The 20,690-nt window shown below is 41.0% G+C and overlaps 2 protein-coding genes across 3 annotated transcripts in view; one reads left to right on the forward strand and one right to left on the reverse strand.

Moving 5' to 3' along the window:
* Positions 1-12,570, reverse strand: part of cblb (Cbl proto-oncogene B, E3 ubiquitin protein ligase) — a 42,278-nt gene extending 29,708 nt beyond the window's left edge. For both annotated transcript variants that reach the window (XM_084028408.1, XM_084028407.1), the window contains exons 1-3: positions 12,325-12,570; positions 9,412-9,589; positions 8,713-8,963 (exon numbers count right to left, since the gene is read on the reverse strand). In XM_084028408.1, the coding sequence (XP_083884534.1) occupies positions 8,713-8,963; positions 9,412-9,579 (419 nt within the window). In that variant the 5' untranslated portion in view covers positions 9,580-9,589; positions 12,325-12,570. The remainder of the gene's footprint in view (positions 1-8,712; positions 8,964-9,411; positions 9,590-12,324) is intronic.
* Positions 12,571-17,374: 4,804 nt separating this feature from the next.
* LOC311025272 (uncharacterized protein) overlaps positions 17,375-20,690 on the forward strand; it is a gene marked incomplete at its 3' end in the record, with an annotated part of 54,901 nt that continues 51,585 nt past the window's right edge. The window contains exons 1-4 of the mRNA XM_084028120.1: positions 17,375-17,447; positions 17,565-17,623; positions 17,948-18,178; positions 18,486-20,299. Coding sequence (XP_083884246.1) covers positions 17,596-17,623; positions 17,948-18,178; positions 18,486-20,299 — 2,073 coding nt within the window. The 5' untranslated portion in view covers positions 17,375-17,447; positions 17,565-17,595. The remainder of the gene's footprint in view (positions 17,448-17,564; positions 17,624-17,947; positions 18,179-18,485; positions 20,300-20,690) is intronic.

Below are 20,690 nucleotides of genomic sequence, written 5' to 3' on the forward strand. Positions count from 1 at the left end.
ATGTCTGGCAGACATCTCCGCCTGGACAACTGCGCATCACCCCAAGCTTAACCTGCATAAAACCGAACTCCTCTTCAATCCAGGGAAAGACTGCCCTGGCATGGACCTGTCGGTCACTGTCGAGTACATCACAGTATTGCCTTCGTCAACTGCGAGGAACCTGGGTGTATTCCTTGATGATCAACTATCCTGCACCCCCAACATCATCACTGTGGCCCGATCCTGCAGATTTGCCTGGTCCAAGCACTGGTCATCTCCAGCCTTGACTACTGCAGTTCTCTCCTGGTTGGACTCCCGGCCTCTGCGACTAAACCATTGCAGCGTATCCAGAACGCTGCAGCACGCCTTATCTTCAATCTACCCAAATTCTCCCATGTGACCCCCCTCCTCCGTGACCTCCACTGGCTCCCTGTTGCAGCACCCATCCAATTCAAGACGATGGCACTGGCCTTCAAAGCCATCAATGGAACGCATGGCTACCATTGGCTAAAGTTTGGCTCAATTGACAAATCTTTTAAATCGTAGACCAGAGCTTTAAGTTTATTTGACTAGAATTTTTGTTTTGTTTTGAATCATTACACAATTGTCTCAACTATTCTTCACAAGTTCAGCTAACTTCAAATTTTAAGGCACTAACTTAACTTTTGTTTGTTGAAACAACTATTTTTTTTTTTATTTTTTTTTACAGTACAGCAAAAGTGTCTCTATCTACAAAGGATCCCGGCTTTGCGGAACCAGAGAGTCGTCACGTTGCCGACAAGAGCACCGCTGCCCTTGTGACGTGTTAAATGAGATCGCATTAATGCACTGGCCAACTCTACATCCTAGAGTTTAACAAGAGTGTCATTATAAAATGTGCGTATTTTCTAGATGTGTGCTTAAGCATGCCCTACTGGTGATACAAAGTAATAGCACATTTAGCATATTCTCTTGTGTTCCTGCATTATTATCACTATAAATTGCATCCCCCCCAGAGGAAAAATTCACCAGCCACCCCTGTCAACAGCCATACCATACCAAAGATCTCATTCACGAAAAAGTCATGTTCCAGGATCTTTTGAAAAAAGGAAGGAGGAAAGGAGGAAAAAGGAACACTTTTAACTGAAACACAATGGTGACACCAGCCTCTATAGTGTCACTCCGTTGTTGTGGTGACACCTGAACTTGTCCATTATCTCTATTCCGACTGGTTTCCTGTCACCTGAACTTACCCACAAACTACTGTTCCTCTAGCTCACTGTGACATACATTTCCCTCCAAAACTTTCAGGCCATCGTGATGGACGCCTCAAAAAAAAACCTGTCCTACATGCAAAAATCAGTGGAGCTTTATCAAAGTTGTCCCTGATCCACAGGTTGTTCGGTGACAAAGTGTAGTTAAGTTAGTCATAAAACGCTACTACTTCGCAAAAAAAAAAAAGAGGAGCATGAAAAAACATAAAAAAACAAACAGTTGAGTAGGACCAACAGTTGACCAACAGTTGAGTTGGACCAACAGAATACTGGAGGCTGCAACGATGACAGAGGCATCCGCATGGAGAAAGTCTCTGAGTCTGGGCAGACCAGTAGAGAAGCAGTCAAGTAACTGTGGATGGGCAGCACGGAAAACGCCAGGCAGCCGTGTGAGCCGGCGGACAGAAAACCAGGAAACACACAGGCAGGAATCTTGGTTGGGAACAGAAGGCTGAGGCTTTTACCAGAACAGAGACAAGGAGGGATTGTCAGTATGAAGCAGGTTTGAAACCAGGAGATACATCCAAGGGTAAGTGCTGGAAGGTCAACAATCTGGCAATGAGTGAGTAAGTGCTGCTTAAATACAGAGCTGATTGATGGAGAGCAGGTGGAATGCGTCTGCACAATGCCCTAAATGTAAATGTAAATGTCATATGTAGCTTGGCCACCATTATTTTAATACTAATGTATAGAGTTTGAGAAGACATTATGGCTGTATTTGTAATGGGTGAAGTGAATGTCATCAGTGGGTTGGTTTTAAGTACATCGAGTCACCGAGGAAACCCTCCTCCGTGCTCATTCCACACAATACGTGTCAGCAGATAAAAGAGAGAGAAAACCTTCGTCAGAACGCAGTGAGTAAGCCTAGCAATGGTCCTTACCACAACACACGCACCCATTCTCTCTCACATACACACACACACACACACACACATTGACATTCTCACACACACACACACACACACAGCACCCTGACTGAAGCGCTCTTCTGGTGTTCCACTTCCTCCCCAGATGGTTCTACTTTCTGGAAGCTTACTCATCTCAACTAACCTCACGCCTTTAAAGACTTCCATGAAACAGATGCTTAACAATACAAAGTCTGTGAGTACGGTATACATGTTAATAATTCATACACATATTTTGCTCTTGAAAAGTGAAACATTTCCTTGTGAAGAGCCTTTGCCTCCACATTTATTTAGGGTTTAATGTAAGGTGCTCATTTACTCAGCTGCAAAGTGATAAAGTAATACATCTTTGATTACAGCCAAACAGTGCACTCTTCATTCAGTAGGAACACTGTCAGTGCCTTTCACCTAGTCGGGAGTCATGCAGATGTTAGAGCTATAATTGGGGCTTCCTCGGCCCCGGCACACTTGGAAGAGGTGGATTTAAATACGGTAATGTTCATGCAAGCGCACATGCACAGGTACACAATGTTGACATGACATAGGCTTTATCCGTTTGGCCGTCCCACTCATTATCACTCAGTGTTCGACTCAGATCTCTCCCCGCTACTGAGCCAATTTGGGACTGAAAATAATGTTAATGACTGTAGGACACAGCGGGTTTCTGGGTCGGGCTTGGGGCTTCAGACTCGTGGTGGAAGCAGCACCAGAGCGGCCCTTTTAAAATAAAAATCTGCTGCTCGCTTGCGACCACCTAGTCAGTAAAGTAAAGTTTCAGAATAAGTTTCATTCATGTTCCCTGTGTTGTTCACTATTGTGATGAATCTGAGACGGCTCTCCTTGAAAACAACATCAAGCCACGCGTGATGACGTATAGGGCTGTTGGAATGAACTCGAATGCTGATGTTAGTATTAATTATTTTAATTTTTCTTTTAGAAACGTGTTTTCTAACGTCCTCGCCTTGGCCTACCCGCATAAATGGATGCTTTAGACACATGAAGTAAGTCTGATGAAAAATAAAGTTTTCTGAATCACAATCTCAGTATCAGAAATAGGCGATAGCGGCGCACACGCGGAAATAACATGGCGTGCAAGTAGAGATAACCACGCAGCAGCACTCGGTGAAATGACAACAAAGATATCGACGGACCTCTAGAAGCGAAGCGATGCATCATGAAAAGGATGCATTCATGCTGCTTACTGCTAGCTAGCTCGACCCGCGTCTCCATTGGCGTATTCATCTGGAACGCGACCAACAGCAGGATGTACGTGAGAAAGTGAAAGTAGAGCCGACGGTGAGACAAGGAACCATGGCAACGACACAGTGTCCCCAAGAGAACAGCAATGTGGTTGTTTTACTTTCTTAATTGAAAAGAAAGATGGAATGAATTTTGAATAGTATCATAGAGGGAAATTGACAGCTCTAGTATATCCAACAGGCAATCAGGCCTAGGTCCATTTGGGCTTTGAGCAGTGTGAGTGTAACTGAGTCATGGGCACCCAGTAATCCGGTGGTTTTATAATCCTTTATTTGCTGTCCATTAGATTCCTCCTGTGGAGATCCACCAAGCTATCCTGCCGCTGCGTCCTCCAAACTCCGACGGTCTCCACCTGCGACGGCCGTCATCTAATGTGACCTTTCCCCCCCTGCTCCATTTATCCCGTTTGGTCAAAATAAACAGCGTAAAAAAATAATACCAGTCCATATGAATCTCTGTGTTCTTTGTCTAGGCTCCTGATAAGTTGATCACATCATGGCAATTACAAATGTGGCAGAAGATTAAAACAACAAAAGAGCATGTTAACCACCACAGTTACCACACATCAAGGTAGACTTTGGGCGATCCTTAAAAGTTATTTGCTGAAGACATAGCCAAAAATACTGCTGTTAGAAAGTCATCATCATTAGTGTTGTTCACAGCAAAAACATACAAAATACTGAGCAGGTTGTAGAGCGAGCCATCCTCCAATCAGAAGAAGGGTCTATTCGTTCCCGCAGCCTCAACAAATGACAGAGGATGAAGTTGAATTGATCCTTTGTAGCTTGAGTTATGAAAGACACAAATATCGTGTTTGTCAATGTCATTTCATGCTGTGGTTGCAGCAGGTCTTTCTACTGAGAGAAGGGTTTTCAGATCAGAAAAGTTATATCAACTGTTTTGACCGTTAACTTCCACCGTGCATTGTTGATCACAGTGTAAATCCCAAGTAAGTACTCATTTTCTGCCATACACTGGTGCCTCTGTACTTCTGCGGAAAGTAGGCAGGGCTCTAGAGTGCAACCATTTTGGGCGCACATGCGACTAAAAAGTAGTGAAGTGCGACTAAATATTTTCCATGGTGGCACCGGTGCTCCTAACATCTGTCTGGTCAGGTCTACGTGTGTAGCGAAATGTTTTTTTTCACACCAGCATACTGCAAAGAAGAAGTCCTGGTGGAATCTGGAAGTTTTGAGCACAAACAGTTGTTTGCAATGTTCTTAATATCCATAGCATGCTCATATCAATGTCTTGCTCCGTATGTGAAACAAGCAGGTGTAGCAGGATGAGGGAGCAGGTGGTCAGATGTGGAGACTATTAAAATGGAGACTAGGGGTGGGGTCTGATGCATGAATGTGGCTTAAAACAGCATGCAGCCCTGAAAAGAAGTTGATCACAGCAGTTAATCAATTGAATGAAACAGACAGGCTGCCACAAAGACCAAGCAAGCCACATATGGGTCCTCAAGTCCCCAGAGACAAATGTCATACGAGATGAGAGATTACTTTGCTAGGTCTAACCAAGATCAAGATCTTTAGAACACAACTCAGTGGTGCTCATGGAAAACACTACTAGGGCCACCAAGATCAACACAAGGTGAAAGTGCTTTAAGAAGCAGGGTCGGACTACTGAACAGGCCTACCAGCTGTAGCAACCAGCCTGCAAATGCTTTTGACAGGAAGAGGAAAGGAAAGTGGGGAAAGGGAGGTGATTAGTAGAGAGACCTGTGAGTTGCAGAGAAGAAGAGACAAACAAAGGCACAGTGGAATAGGACAGACAGAGGAGTGAGAGGAAAAAGAGACCCCCATTTTCCCCCATCTTTGCTAAAATAACATAACAAAATAGTTAACCTATAAATAAGAGAAGACTGGATTGCCTGGACTTCTGAGGCCCAAGATGAAAAGACTGAGACATTTCTTTGGATGATTTAATAAGTTTGACTTGGGTAGTGATACATTGGTTGATGATTAACTTTTTTCTACTTTGATTGATTGGAAAAATGAATGATGTGAAGACAAATTGATGAATTATGTTTTTGTAAATATAATCTTTCAATTGCATGAATACAGATTTGAATCTGGGGTTTTGGATCTATAATATACCATAGCTAAATAGTACAGACCCAGGGGCCTCTGGGGTCAAAATGGGCATCCATCTGTGTTAACAAGGAGTTGAGACTGTGTTGGGTAAATAGTTAAATATTCAGTATTTGAGTGCAGTATGACAGACCATATTCACAGATAATAGCAACATAACATGCAGACGGACGCACGAGGAAACTATATGTATGACACTGCGTTGATGTCTGAATTGTTTTGTTTTGTCTGAATTGAAACTATGTTTTGTATGGGCTCATGTGGGTTTTATGTGGTTGCCTAGAGATGAAGCTAGGTGTCAGAGAGAAAGGAAATGTATTGTGATTAAAGTCATTGCAGTATTGTGTGATTGTAGTGAGGAGCTGAAAACTTAACTATTATTATTATTCCATTTTTTTTTAAGCTTTGACAGCATTATTTTGTTTGGCAGGTTTCCTGCTGCTTTTATAAGCAAATTGTCACATCGAACAACTGCCAGTTTATATAAATAATTAAAAATGCCATTGTAATAAGACGTTGTCCCCTATGTAGAATTCATTTAATAAAGACAATTTAAAAAAAAACACAATTTAGTACAAAATAATACGTTCTAGTATTGAAAATACTGTTAATTAACCCCTGTAGTGTCAGAACTTCACTGCTGGAGCTTGTCAGGGTTTGAAGGACGGCCTTCCTTCACTCGGACACCCCTCCAAAATGAGCCTCAGCATAGCCTTGAATAGGAGTTAAATGTCTGCAAGCCTGTGTCAAAGCAGCAGAGGAGAAGGGAAGCCATCCCACAACATAACAGCTCAGCCTAATGCAATAAAAGTAAATGCAATAAAGTCAATAATACTGATCAAATATCAAATCATTTAACTGTCATACAAAATTGTTTTTGCAAATAATGCAATAATGTGACCATGTAATGAGACATTGACTGAATACTGTACTGTAACCTTTTCGTGAAAGCCAATATTAAGTTTAGTCGTATTATGTGAAAGAGTGTTGTGTTCTTGGGGAATTAGGGGAAAATGCAGTTTGAACCTTGACAAATCATGTCACTACCAGACAAAACTGCGACATTACAATGTACAGAATAACTGATCAAGTGTTTCAACTTTGACATTCAGTTTTGAAAAACATGAAATTCTTAACATTTCTGAGTTTACTGTAATTGCAGGAGCAATGTGTAGTGTTAACTGTAAACACTGTTATATACATCAAATACATCAGCTGGGTGACTATTTGAGAGCTCAACCTGAGAGGATATATGAACAGGATGTAAAGTGCCTGGGGATTTTCCCTTTGCTCTGCACATGTGGTAACCACACAGAGCTCCTGAGAATCACTGGAGCATTTTACACCCCTATAATCTTGAGCTCTTAACTCACACAAGCTGTTTAATCAATGATAGGAATAAGGAACTGACTTATTTGATTTGTTCTTTCTCCTTCCTAGACGCATCATCATATCTGGTTTATATTGAGTTTGTCGAAAAAAAATGTTTTTTCCAGTATTTCCCATTCATCCCGTCTCATTCTCCTTACATCTGCTACTTCAGTTAATACTAAGTGATGCAAATGCATTTAGGTCTTTGTTAAAGAGGGAATCATGTTCAAAGCTAATTTTGTTGTAATAATCCCAAATAAATGGTTAAAATTAGTATAGAATAGTTTGGTTGACCTAATAATGGCAAACTTAAAAAATGTATTTCCTGTTCAATATGCCTCTGTTTTCTATTCTCCATCAATCTACTCTCTTTTACATATTTATGTCTTTGATCTGAGTCAGTCAGGTTCTCGTCACATCACAATCACAGTGTGCTGATTTAAAGCTGCCATATGTTACTGTTTTTCATCAATTGTACACTGTATTCGATATGCATTGCCCCAAACCCATCCATGGTCCTGAATTTCAGCTGTCTAAAAGTTGTTCAAATAAGCTCTCCTGAGAACAGGCTGTTTCTGTGCCTGCACCTTTAAATGCTAATGAGCTCTGTCTGTCATCGCCTACTTGGAGAGCCAAGTAGGCGATACGCTAGCAGTAGCATGCGCCAATGTTTATGGTGGATGTATCATTATGGCTCGCCTATGTGGCTCAGGTGAAGTTGCTGGGTCCCGTATGGTTGGGACAGATCCTTTTCCGAGGGTCAGTGTTGAGGCAAAGCCAGCTTTGTACTGACCCTCGGATATCTTCTATCATCGCGCAGAGGGGTTCGGCCTATGCTAATGACTCCCTTCGTTGCGTAACGATGGGAGCCGAATCTGAACAGCCCATAGGAGAACCGTTTTACCAGTGGGTGGGCTGCAGAGACCATGCAGGAGTCGCTTGTTTTCCTCATTCTGGGTATTGGTAGGCTCAGGGAGGAGCAGTTTATAGGTGTAGAGACCAGAGAAAAACCTGTTTTTCATAATATGGGACCTTTAAGCAGGGAAGACATGCCAGACAGTTATAGGCCATACACCAAAATCTGCATTTAATATATCGCGGCTTGTAAATGAGAGCGTGGAGAGGACAGAACTGTCCTACTTAACCCTGGCGAAATGAGCAAATGTCTAACTTTGGATCATTATCATTGTCACTGTCATTACCACCATCACATCTTGTTGAGGTAGTGCATTGTATCTATTGTAATGGTGGCTGAGATCAAGCAACATTGTTGAGTGATTAGGGTACCTGTGGGTGTACCCTTATCTTGTACTGTAGCTTCATTTAGTGATGAAGAAGCTTCACTCCCTTGTCTTGCTACTGTGACCATGGTTGTCGAGCAGTGACAGCTGAATAGAGATTTAGCTTTTGTTGCTGCCGTCTTCATTCCTTTTGATGCAAATTCAAAAGATTGTCTGCAGGAATGCACCACTGTTTTGTTTTGTTGGTCATGTTTTCTTGTGTAGCATAAATTTGCTACAACTGCATTTGGTTGTTCATCCCTGTGTTGCACAATGACAATAAATGATCCTACAGCATCTACTGATTGCTTAACCCACAGAATACTGCACACAGCCTTGGAAGTAGTCGGACATTAACACTGTACCCTCAGAACAAGAACACTATAATCAACTGCCAATCAAATTGCTACCTCACAACGAAGAGGCTAATGCTCTTCAGTGTGTTGGCAGTCCAGCCTCTGACTTGGCACAGACCGAAATATTTCTGTTCAGACTGCAGGTCTGTTACCCTCTTTAAGCCAGTCACCCTCCATAAAGGAAAACAGCAATAAACAAAATGTTGTCTCACCTGTCCTGTGACTGCTCCTCATACATCCTCTCCTTTCCCTCCTTGAAGAGCCGGATGGCCCGTTTGGATTTCCTCATAAGGCTATCAATGTAGATTTTAAAGTACTCATTCTCACTGAGCTGTGTGAGTCTCTGGTTCTCCTCATATTTGCCCAGTGTAAGCCGCAGGTGCTGGTAGGCATCGGGTAAAATATCCAGGATGTATGGGGGACTGTTTTTCAGCTGGAGTCTATGATTTTGGCAGAGGCGGACCTGTGGCAAAGAAATCCATTCACTTGCTTGATGCTCCAACATTTAGTCTACTGCATGCCAAAAAGTGAGCAGTCATTTGAGAAAGCAACCAAGCAGGATCACATATAATATTATATATATTGATATAATTCAACATATCCTGGTGATTACCTTTGTTCTGATAACTAACTAACAATGATACCAGTTCCTTTATTTTGATCTGGTTTAATAAGGTTTATGAATCACTGTTCTGCTGTTCTTGGACACATCATCAAGTTATTATAGAGCTTTACAAATATGTACCTGACAAGATGTGTAACATTAGAGGTTATCAAAAATGTACTTGAATTAATTGAACACACAATCAGAAAATGATCAGAAAACACATGTGAACTTCATAAGCATTAGCTCCACCTCTCCTACTACCATCTGGCAGACAGGTCTTATTCATTCATCACTCCAAACTTACAACTTTATCCATGAGTTTCCAGGTTTTCTCTACAGTCCGCCGGTCGGCCGCCACTTGTTTCGGTGGCCCCACTGCATCCTGGATGGCATCAATGATGCCTAAAATCCGACCCTTATTTCGGTTTGGCCCTCGTCCTCCAGGGTTTCGCCCACTGAGAGCAGCTGCCATTTGCTGTACACTGAGCCAAGAAAAGAAATTATGACATTTTCATCATCTAACTGTGTTATATAGTTTCACCATATTTTAGCTTGTTTTGGCCAAAAAGCATTTTTTTTAAATAAATAAGCACCCCAGAGGCTAACTGATGCCATAATTGAAAAACGTAGATGCCATTTAGTAAATCCTATATCAATCCATTCTAAAAGTTCCTGAAGTTGGGAAAAAAAATGTTCGCACATGGCTTTTTTGGGGTCAAATTTCAAAGGTCTGTATTTCTGAAACTATGAGGAATTGAAAGCTAATATTTTGAATGGTGGGTACAAACATAGAGCGTACAATTGCCCTTGTACAAATGATCAGTTACAGTTGTCCTATTGTGTGGTTCCTCTCTATTCAAGATAGCTATTTAATATTTATTTGCCTTTTTGTTGACAATTCCTTAACATTTACCCCAAAAAGCTAGGTCTTTTTGGTTCAGCAACAAAAGTACACTTTGAGGAACTATTACAAAAGCATTTATGTTGATGATGTTACCATTAGTTCTGTCCAACCAATACTTGAAAGGCTGGACAAGAGGACCAGCCCTTTAACTGGCTCTGTGGCTGAGTAAGTAAGTAAGTAGGTAATAGGTAGTAAGTAAGGAAAAAGGTAAGTAAGTATCAGACTGATCAAATTGTAACCACTGGTCAGTTGAGTGACATAGACCTATGATGTCACCAAGGGGCGTTGCTCATTAAGCTGCATGCAGACAGTCATCGAGGGATGAGCAAACAGAAACTAGAGATGTCGCTTTGCCATCCCCTTCTCCACAGTAGAAGGGTCTGGCTACAGTATATCGCATCTCTGGATCATAGGACAGGTTGTTACTTTGTATAGCCAGTAGAGGCACTAGTGGACCAGGAGACTAATATTAAAAACAAGAAGATGGGCTTCCTGCCAAGTATTGGTAACAGCGTGGGTTATGTATTTGTGACTGTTGAAACTGGACATTTGACGCGGACACTCAACGCAGACACACGGACATCGCCACAGCAGCTGTAGCTAGTGTTAGCACAGCAGCTGCAGCAAGTGTTGGCACAGCAGCTGTAGCCTTTAGCACAGCAGCTGTACCTGCTTTAAGCAAAGCAGATGTAGCTGCGTTTAGCACAGCATCTGCAGCTAGTGTTAGCACAGCAACTTTAGCTAGTGTTAGCACAGCAGCTGTAGCTGCCTTTAACACAGCATCTGTAGCTAGTGTTAGCATAGCAGATGTAGCTTCCTTTAGCACAGCAACTTTAGCTAGTGTTAGCACAGGAACTTTAGCTAGTGTTAGCATGCAGCTGTTGCTGCCTTTATCACAGCAGATGTAGCTGCTTTTAGCACAGCACCTGTAGATAGTATTAGCACTGCAACTTTAGCTAGTGTTAGCACAGCAGCTGTAACTACTGTTAGCACAGCAGATATAGCTGCCTTTAGCACAGCAGATGTAGCTAGTGTTAGCACAGGAGATGTAGCTGCCTTTAGCACAGCAGATGTAGCTAGTGTTAGCACAGCAGATCTAACTGCCTTATGCAGAGCAGCTGTAGCTACCTTTAGCACAGCAGCTGCAGCTAACGTTAGCATGCATGCAGCCAGTGTCTGAACAATCTAACATAACCCCTAATAAACAGCAAACTTCTAAGTGACACATTGCAAACATCATCAACATGTTGACATGATTTTTTGGCTCATGGGATACGTTGGAGATAACTGGAATGTTTATTGTGATACCGATCTTGGTTAGCTTAGCATTTGTACTAGCATTAGCCAACTCCTCACCAACATGCTATTTAGTCACCATTTAGTGTCATTTATCAGTATGTCGGACACCTTAGTTTGAAACCAGTGTTTATAAATTGTATATTAACATGGAAATATGACAGTGTGACGTCACAATAACGCCACAATAACAAACACAGGAAGGAAATCACGTGCTTCATCCACGTTTCCCTGGTGACTGACTGACAGATTGCAGGTTGTAGTCGAGAGAGAGATGGTGTTTAACAAAATAATTGTTGATTTTGAGATTCTGCAATTAAGCACATTGTTACACACGGTCAAACCAGATACAAGTCTTGCTGACTGATGTCTCGGGGGGTTCAAGAACCACAAGAGGTCTTTGAAGGTGTTCAGAGGGTCCTCAGTTCAATGGAGATTAGTTCAATGTTACTTTATTATTATTGATTATCACAACAAGAGAATGTGCTGCTATTACTATTCAGAAGTCTCTCATTCACCTACTGTGCCACTGTGACAAAAATAAATAAATAAATAAAAACAGTACAAAATCCTAACTTGTTTCCAATGCTGAGAATACTGTTGTTTTGTGACATGTTTACCTCTTTGTTTAATGCATGCTGTTGTCTGTTATAATCCACTGAGTGATGATCACGTCATTTTCACACCTATTTAAAATATTAAATTAAACTGTTACATGATTATACGTGACGAACTGCTGATTGTGGGTTTGAGTTGACATTACGAACACTGATCACCTCACTGATCATGCTGTGACCGACTTCTACATGGTCTTGGTGCTGATCTGGTGCTACATGGAGTTACTGGCATTACGTTTCCATATAACAATCGAAATTGTTTTCAATGGGTTTAAGCGCCTGTGATTGAACTGCCAGTGCCAGCACACACGCCTCGAAGAACACGAGATCATTTATAGTGTTTAAACAGGAACTCACATGGATCAATCATTAGCGGGGAAAACACATCGTCCTAACTTACCAAACACCAACGAATGTGTGCTGGGATCCCTGCTGAACTCGGTCCACATCAAGCGAACAAAGATGAAGGAGTGTCCCGAGTGTCCAGGGGGGAGAGTGTCCGCAAAGTAGCCAGCGTTTTGAATAGCGTTGCTTCACTACAGATCCTCCATATTGTATAGACTTCGTATAAAAGCTGTTTCCCAGTTGCTGTCGAAGGAGTTGGATAAACGCGGACCTGGGAGGTCTAGCCTACATTATGTGTTGTCAGCCACATCAGTGTGAGATTAGCTATTATAAGGAAATGTCACATCCAGCTGCACGTTTCAGAATAAAGTCTCCGTATACGCACTAAATAATTTACATATAAATTCGATGTTGCTGCTTTATCCTCATCTTTCATAGAACGTTGTATTTCAATTAAGTGTTTTGAGTTACTTTTGTTCTAATCTCCTCAGTACTTGTTCTCTCCGCCAATAATAGTTTATTTTCTTCATTTAATTTGAAGGATGGCAGGAAGTATCCTAGACTGCGTGTCTGTGTTCTGGCTGGCTTGATGCAGCTGTTCCAGCGGTAGGAGGGTCAATGGGAGTATGAAGCAATATTTTCCAGGAACCGACCAACGCAATAACAGAAGCGCAGACAGACGGCCATTGGTGCTCTAAATGATGTCAAGTTTGACAGACTCAGAACGAACAGCTACCTCCGGTCTCAACCTCGAGATAAAACGTTTTTTTATTTCTCCCACAAGTCAAAATGAATCACTAATAGAGTATCATGATGTTGTGTAGAGTCACTGAAACAACATGGTCCATTTTTGATCATTTCAAAAATATATTTCTGATCATTTGTTTGCCTTTTTTATTGTTATTTTCTATATGATAACTACAAAAGCACTTTCATAAACGGCTACAGATAAATTACTGAAAAGCAAAAGGAACATTTCAATTTACAGTACAGTACTTATGTATACAACATTCAGAAAATAAACAAAACTTTTTTTGTAAATTGCAGAACAATTAAAGATACATAAAAATCATACATTACACGCTCCCTCCAAGAATGCTCATTAAATGAAAAGTAAAAAAGTAAAATCATAATAATCTAGTAGTAGACATAGGCTATAGGCCAATACACAGAGATGTAAATATGATACAGTAAGTAAATGCATATAAAGGTTATTTAAAAAAAATCAATAACAGTAGGTCAAAAGTCTCTGCAGCCAGTCAGTATACTCTGAATGTCGAGTTAAAATAGTCCAGCTTTTTAAACATATATAACACACTCTATTTCATTAACATAAAAAAACGTGTAGCCCCACATTTATTTTATTTACTTTCACTAACGCCTACTTACACTTGATGTCAGAGTTCCATAAAGAATTCCACTGAAAAGTAAAGTCAGTGCTTTTATTTTGGAGGCACACTGGCCTAACTTCCGGTGTGGTTCTTGCTTGATGCTACTGTCTTGATTCAACCACAGTGGCAATAGGCAGGAGAAGGGCCACTCCCAAATAAATCCACACAACTCCTCTCACTGTGAGCAAACAAGCCGGAAATTACACAAGAAAAGGGGGTGTACCACAAATGGGTATAAAGGCAATTACTCTAGTATTCTAACAGTTATGTAGTTGTTATAACATATATAGATAACATATATAAATATAAATAAATAAATATTAAGAGTTATCAGAGAGTTTTTATCTAGTTTTGTCCTTAAAACAGAGAAAGTATTTATTGTGAGGGATTTTAATCTTTATGTGGATGTTGATAATGATAACATGCGTTTATTTAAATTAAATTCAACACCATACCAGAGAAATCCTACACTTACCTCAGTCCCTACCAAATTGATCACGTTGTCGAATCTCGGCAAGATAGTCTCAAAACATATAGGAAGGGCCTCCATAATTGCAGAGTAGCCTGCTACTCATCATTAATAGTGAAAAATAAGAACAATCCCAGGTTTCTCTTCAGCACTGTAGCCAGGCTGACAGAGAGTCACCGGCTGCAGTCGAATAATCTTCTTTGCTTACTATCTGAAATTACCCGGACGTAAATAAGTAGCAGCCACGATAAGAGCTGTTCCAATTCTCTAAATACAAAGGGAAGGAGCTCCAATCCTTCCTTTCAGATCTCCTTTAGCATAGGATTCAACAGATCTTCCTTTACAAAAGGAAAGGAGATAACGCCGTCCCACAATTCCTTGCCAGAGCAACATTTAGGGCCCTAGTTTCGTAGACCGGCGCAGGGTGGCGCAGCCGGCGCAGTGCAAGTTTCGACCCGCGCAGCCTTGCGCACCTTCAGTTTGGCAGTTTGGTGGATCGCCTGCGCCAAGATGGGTGTGGCGGCGCAGCAGGGGGAGGCGTCACAGATTCAGCTTGGCGTAGCGGAAGTTTCGTGGCAAAAAGCCTCGCCGAGACTGCGCTGAAAGCTCGCCAGCTCCAACCTGGTCTACTTTCGGCGCAAGGCGTAAGGCGTAAATAAAGTCCATTCATTCAATGCGAATCACAGCTGGCGGATCGGAAGTTTGGTTGACGGCGCGCAGTGCGCACACGTCACCGAGACCTCACAGGCAGGTTTCCACAGTTCCAGGCACATTTACATGCAATAAATAATCACAACAAACACTATTTAATGCAACTAACTGAATCAACACGTGAATTTATATCTATATAGATTGTCCCGTCACATCTGACGTCAGATCAAAGGCGGATGGCACGCGTAACGGAAACTCAGCCTCTCGGACCAAAACATCTCCCTCTCTCTCTCCTGTTTTTTATAATATCGGCATTGTTATTATTATGATACGCGCGCACAGCGGCGGCGCTGCTTCTGTCATCGGGTTGTCAAGTGACGGAACTTGCACTGAACCTCCCCTAACGCATTAAAGGAGAGGAGAGGAGCTCATTTGATTGGTGAAGATCTGAATCGGCTGTGTTTATCCCAGTCCACGCCTCGTCTCCTCCTCGTCTCCCACTCACGCCTTCTTCTCCTCCCTCTTTCCCACTTGCGCCGGTGGGCGAGTCGGGAGGTGTGCCTGCGCGAGCCTGCGCCGGCCTGCGCGGTGCACGAAACTTGCAAAGTCCAGGCGGACACACCCCGTCGGCGCGGCGCAGGTGCGCTGAAAGCTGACTGCGCCTGGTCTACGAAACTAGGGCCCTTAGTGTTTAGTGCTGCACACCTTGGCCGTTCATGAAAACAAACATATTTGCAAAAACATGACTTAAATGCAAACATATAGTAGGCCTAATTGGAATTGTGTTGATAAATGTGTGTGGACAGTGATAATAATTTAATGGTATTTGTATTAATTTATTTCAATCATGTTACAAATGTGAAAAAAAAAACTAAACTAAAACAGCAAATGAAATGTAAATACAGTAAACGGTCAAACGGGAAGGAGGAGCTGCTGGACCGTAAGCCGGTGAACCAGCTGTTTATAAAACCAATTACATGGGGAGAAGTGGACAATGTGCATTATTGTAGTTTCTCCACCGCAGACCCACGTCACTCCCCGGTGTCAATCATCAGCAGGCGCATTATAATGACCTAGCTTAGTGAAAGTCTGGAGACCCCCTATCTACAGGGGCCTATACTATGAAGTGAGTTCAACATACCCAGGGTATCTTTCTGTTACCTGGCTTAAGTAACCCTAACAAAGGCAATCAGAGATAATCGGTCACACGAAGCTGTTTATCAACTCATTAAGTCACCCCAGGGTTTCCCTGTCCAGCTATGAGCGCATGCACTCATAGCTTTGTTTTACGTTTCTAAACATTGTAACATAGTTTGTAGTGATGCAATGAGTCTAGCCATCTGTCTAATGAAACCTGAATATATGGAATGAAACCTGAATATATGGAATGAAACTTGAATATATGGAATGAAACTTATATGGGATGACTGCCAGGCAGTCACTTATCAGGCCGACGTGGACAGGCTTCCAGACACCCAGTCCACCTCCCCCACACCTCCTATCTTCACCCGTCAGCAAGACACGGTCTGATACAAGAGCTGCGCTAGAACTGAATGGGTTTGAGTTGCTGATTAATGGGAAATATCATCAAATAATCACATTTTAGGTGTCCAAAAATGTCCCTTCGTGTGTTAGCTAAAATCTCCAATGGCTTCCTGTTTATTTACTTTCCTGATGACATCATTTAATGTTCTTTTTCTTATTAACTATGTGAAAATCTTAATCCCTAGCACTTATAAAGACTACATGCACAGATCTGTATTGTATCATCAATCAACAGAAGCAAAAACAAGCAATGTAATAAAAATATATACATTTATTAAATATACAGGACAGCAATAGTGTATAATCATATGAAATGAGACAAGTTGAGATAACATTGTATCAGAATGTGTAATGTGATTATTATAAAGTCATATGAGCTAACTTTATATTGTTGTTGTTGGATTTGTTTTCACAGAAACCCATCAAACATTTCAGCAAATCAATTAAGTTTTTTTTTGTAAGGTCAAATAGGATTATTTGATATTTAAATCTAGACCTCCCTATTTTCTAAATAAAAACAGTACAGTAAAAAAACATATTTTAATCGGATGGGACAGGTTAAAAAAAAAACATTAATAGGAAGAAATTATTTAACCTAAGCTTCCAATTGTAGATAACTTGGAACAACTCAACTTATTTCCACATAGTCCTGAAAATTGTGAGATTCAGTCCAATTTTACATATCCCATGTTTTAAGTTAGGTATTTTTGTAATTCTGATGCATGCATGACACTGGAAACAAAGACTGCCACATACCAGGCTGAGGCTACACAAAAGGTTTGACGAAAATGAATACCAGATGTATGTTTTTAATTCACATATGTATGGGAGCCACTGCTTATTCATGCATGATCATGCAATGCTTATAAAGATGAAGACAGCTGAGGGGAACCCACTAAGCCAAACATGGACTCCACCCTTATCAGCTGAGGCCATACTCACGAAGCAAGATTCATCACGCCCCAAACATCACCAACCATCCAATCATACACAACGTACTGGGTGTGGCATCTATCTGACAACCTTATGGTCTGGAAATGCATGGAAGGACGAGATATACAGATCTCTACAGAGTTGGCAAACAACCACAACACAACTCAACTCAAGACGAAGACGAATGAGGTAAGACACAAAAAAGAATATGAGCAATATACATTTGCAACCATTCAATTTATTATCTGCAGAAAGTTTCCTTTCATTTTCTAAATCCAATTAATTTTTTTATCATTCCTACTCAAGCCTGTGGAAACACCAGTTCTGAATTTGTAATATGGAACCACATCAATCAAGAAACCATGGTACGTTTATTTTATTATAATTGTATTTGGTTCTCAACAATAAACATATATGCTGTCAAATTTGACCAACTGCTACTGTTTAAATGCATCGCAAGTAATTTTGCAACTGTTGGATGAATCAGCTTCATTATGTGAATAATTATGTTTTAACATTTTGTATGTATGATTAAGGAAAACCTACCTTCAAAATGGATTGGTGGAAAAAAAAATGCATATTTAACTACCAGCAATGTGGAATTACCACTAACCTTACATACAGTGTATACATTTGTACCTGATAAATTCTTTTATGGGTAGAGAAATAACCACCTAACTTATTTGCAGTGGAAACCTTCCTGGAGCAGTTTAGGGAGCAGGTCATTGCTGGGATAACATCACCAGAATCCATCGTGGAAGCCTGGACCTTACAGCAACCGACGACCATAACCAAAGCTCTGACACCACAGGAACAAGCCAGGGTGCTGTTTCGTGTTGTGGAGGGAGGAACATCACAATCCAATGTTAAATGCTACCAGTTACTTTCACAGGAGGAATCTGAGCTCATTGCTCATTTAGGTAAGACAAACCTGTAAATGCATGTTTTAGAAGAGCAGTCATCTGGCTAGTGTATTAGGAGGGTGTCTAACCAGTCAATGATAAATTACATGTTGGGTTTGCTTTTCTTTGTGTTAAATTCTTTGGGGGGAAACATTTTCTTGCCATATTAACCCTCTTTTTAGTGTCACAAGTAAGGATAAACATGCTGGAAATGTGTTGTTTTAGCATCGTTGTCGATCTTATCACTTTAATGATCTGGGTTAACATAGTACAGGATGCAGTGTGGACTGACAAGAAATATTCTATCCATTTGCATGACCAACAGAGCAAATACAAAAGAGCAGCAGAACGAGCAACAGCGATCTATTAGAAGACAAACAAACTAAAGCCATCATGACAACCAAAATGGAGGCTATTAAAAGAGAAATACAATTGGCCTATCAAGAAATAGGGGAGATTGGACAACTTTGGGAAGAAACACAAAGAGGGAGAAGTAAAACTGACCACCTGAACACAAGAACTGAGCTGCAACAGGAGGATATTAACAGACAGGCAGCTGAAAAACATGAGCAGTACTTAATAAAAGGACAGATAGAGAATGTTATCGAGAAACTTGAGCAGAATAAAAATGAAGCCACTCAAGAAAAAATGCAACTTCTGAAAATGTGGACTGAAATAAACAAAGAAAGGGAAAATCTGGAAAGAAGACGCAATGAGTTCATCAATGAGCGTCACAAGCTGGAAATCATCAAGAATTATGACACAAAATCACAAGAAAGTAAGGAACCCAAAGAAACCATGACACAGGAGATAAGAGAGAGGCTGACAACTGACACGCTCCTCAGTCTAATTAACAAAAACATTCAAATAATGCATGAAGCAAATCAGGAAAAAGAACAAATGGAGGAAAACATGGCAAATATAAAGCAAGAGTTAAAGAGAAATCAAAATGTTATCTCTCAACATAGAGATCAAATTCAGCAAATCAAACATACGATGAATATAAATATCCAGAAGATGAAGCAAAGGTGGACAAAAATTCAAACGGCTGCTGAAATGCAGCCAGCCGCAGGGTTAGAGATGGAAAGCAGAGCATGGCAGAAAGAAGAAAAAGACACCTTTGACACTGTGAAGATTAAACTCAGCAGAATTCAGAAAGTGGTGGATAAACTTGGCGAACAGCTAGAAGTGACTGAGAGAGAGAAGCAGAAGCTAAAGATGGAGAGCTATCGAATGGAAAATATGAACTCTGACTCTCAAAAGCAAAGAGAAGACACAGATCTAAGCATGAAGATGACACAGGTCCAATCTGAAAGACATGAGATGCAAAAAATCCAAATACAGACTGAGAGAGAAAATGTAGTAAGAGACAGCCAGGTAAATCAAGCAGAAATGAATGCAATGAAGTTTGCAGAGAGGGAGTTTACTGAACAGCAGAGACAGGAAATGGAAGTGATGAACACTGAGACTGAAATTAAGGAAAAGGACCTGGTAAAAATGAAAAGAATGAGCAGGAGAGAAAAGGAAGATATCAGCAGGTCGACGGAAGAGACTGAAGATGAAGACATGGAGGAACGTCAAGCTATGACTGAGGAGCAGAGCTCAGAGAACATGGAGGACAGATTTCATGAGCAGAAGACAGGTCTTCAACAGGCTGACAGAACCAGATACATAATACAATATACAGAAAATCCATTTGAGGAGGACAACATGGATCCGAGCACCAAGAATAAAGTGAACACTGACATTAAGAGAGTGATTATTGAAATAGAAGAAGTCAGAAAGATGTTGCGTTGGGTGAGAGAAGATTCTGAGCAAAGCAGGAGAGACTTTACAGAAGAAAAGCGAGAAATCCAATGGATGAATTTTCGAGTTAAAAAAAAGGCACAAGAGCTTGACCAACGGCTGGAGAAGATAATGAGAGAGAGGGATGAGGTAGAAGTCATGAAGGTAAAGATACAACAACACAGGGGGGAGGTTGAACAAAAACTGGAAGACACAATGACTATAATTCTGACTATGGGTGGGATAAAAGCCTGCCTAGAAAAGACTGCTGCAGAGATGAACAACACCAAGGAGGAGTTGCTCAACATCCAAACAGAGATGGATCAGAAGAAGGGAGAGATCAAAAAGTGCATGGTAAGTACAGGTTTTTTTTGCCTCACTTGTCTTGAGCCAGTAATAAGTTGTTCCCACATGTTTGTATCATACAAACATTTGATTCAAGAGGAGGACTGCACTGCAAAGATCATTGATACAGTCTACATAGCTTTGGTTTTAAATTCAATATTTAAACAACATTTTTATTAAAACAACAATCCACATTTTGAGATTGTTCATAGAGCTCAGCTTTTCAAGTTTGAAATATGCAGTAACAGTACTCAGTTCTACAGTTAAAGGACCACACCAGTGTTACTACATGTCATCATTCATTGACTCGTACCGATACGACTCAACAGTAGCCAGAAATGAATGATGTCCAGTATCTTCTTCTCTACATTGAATTGCGTAAACCAACGTTAGGCGGTAC

This window comes from Eutrigla gurnardus (assembly GCF_963514095.1).
Source record: "Eutrigla gurnardus genome assembly, chromosome: 15".
Lineage (NCBI taxonomy): Eukaryota > Metazoa > Chordata > Actinopteri > Perciformes > Triglidae > Eutrigla > Eutrigla gurnardus.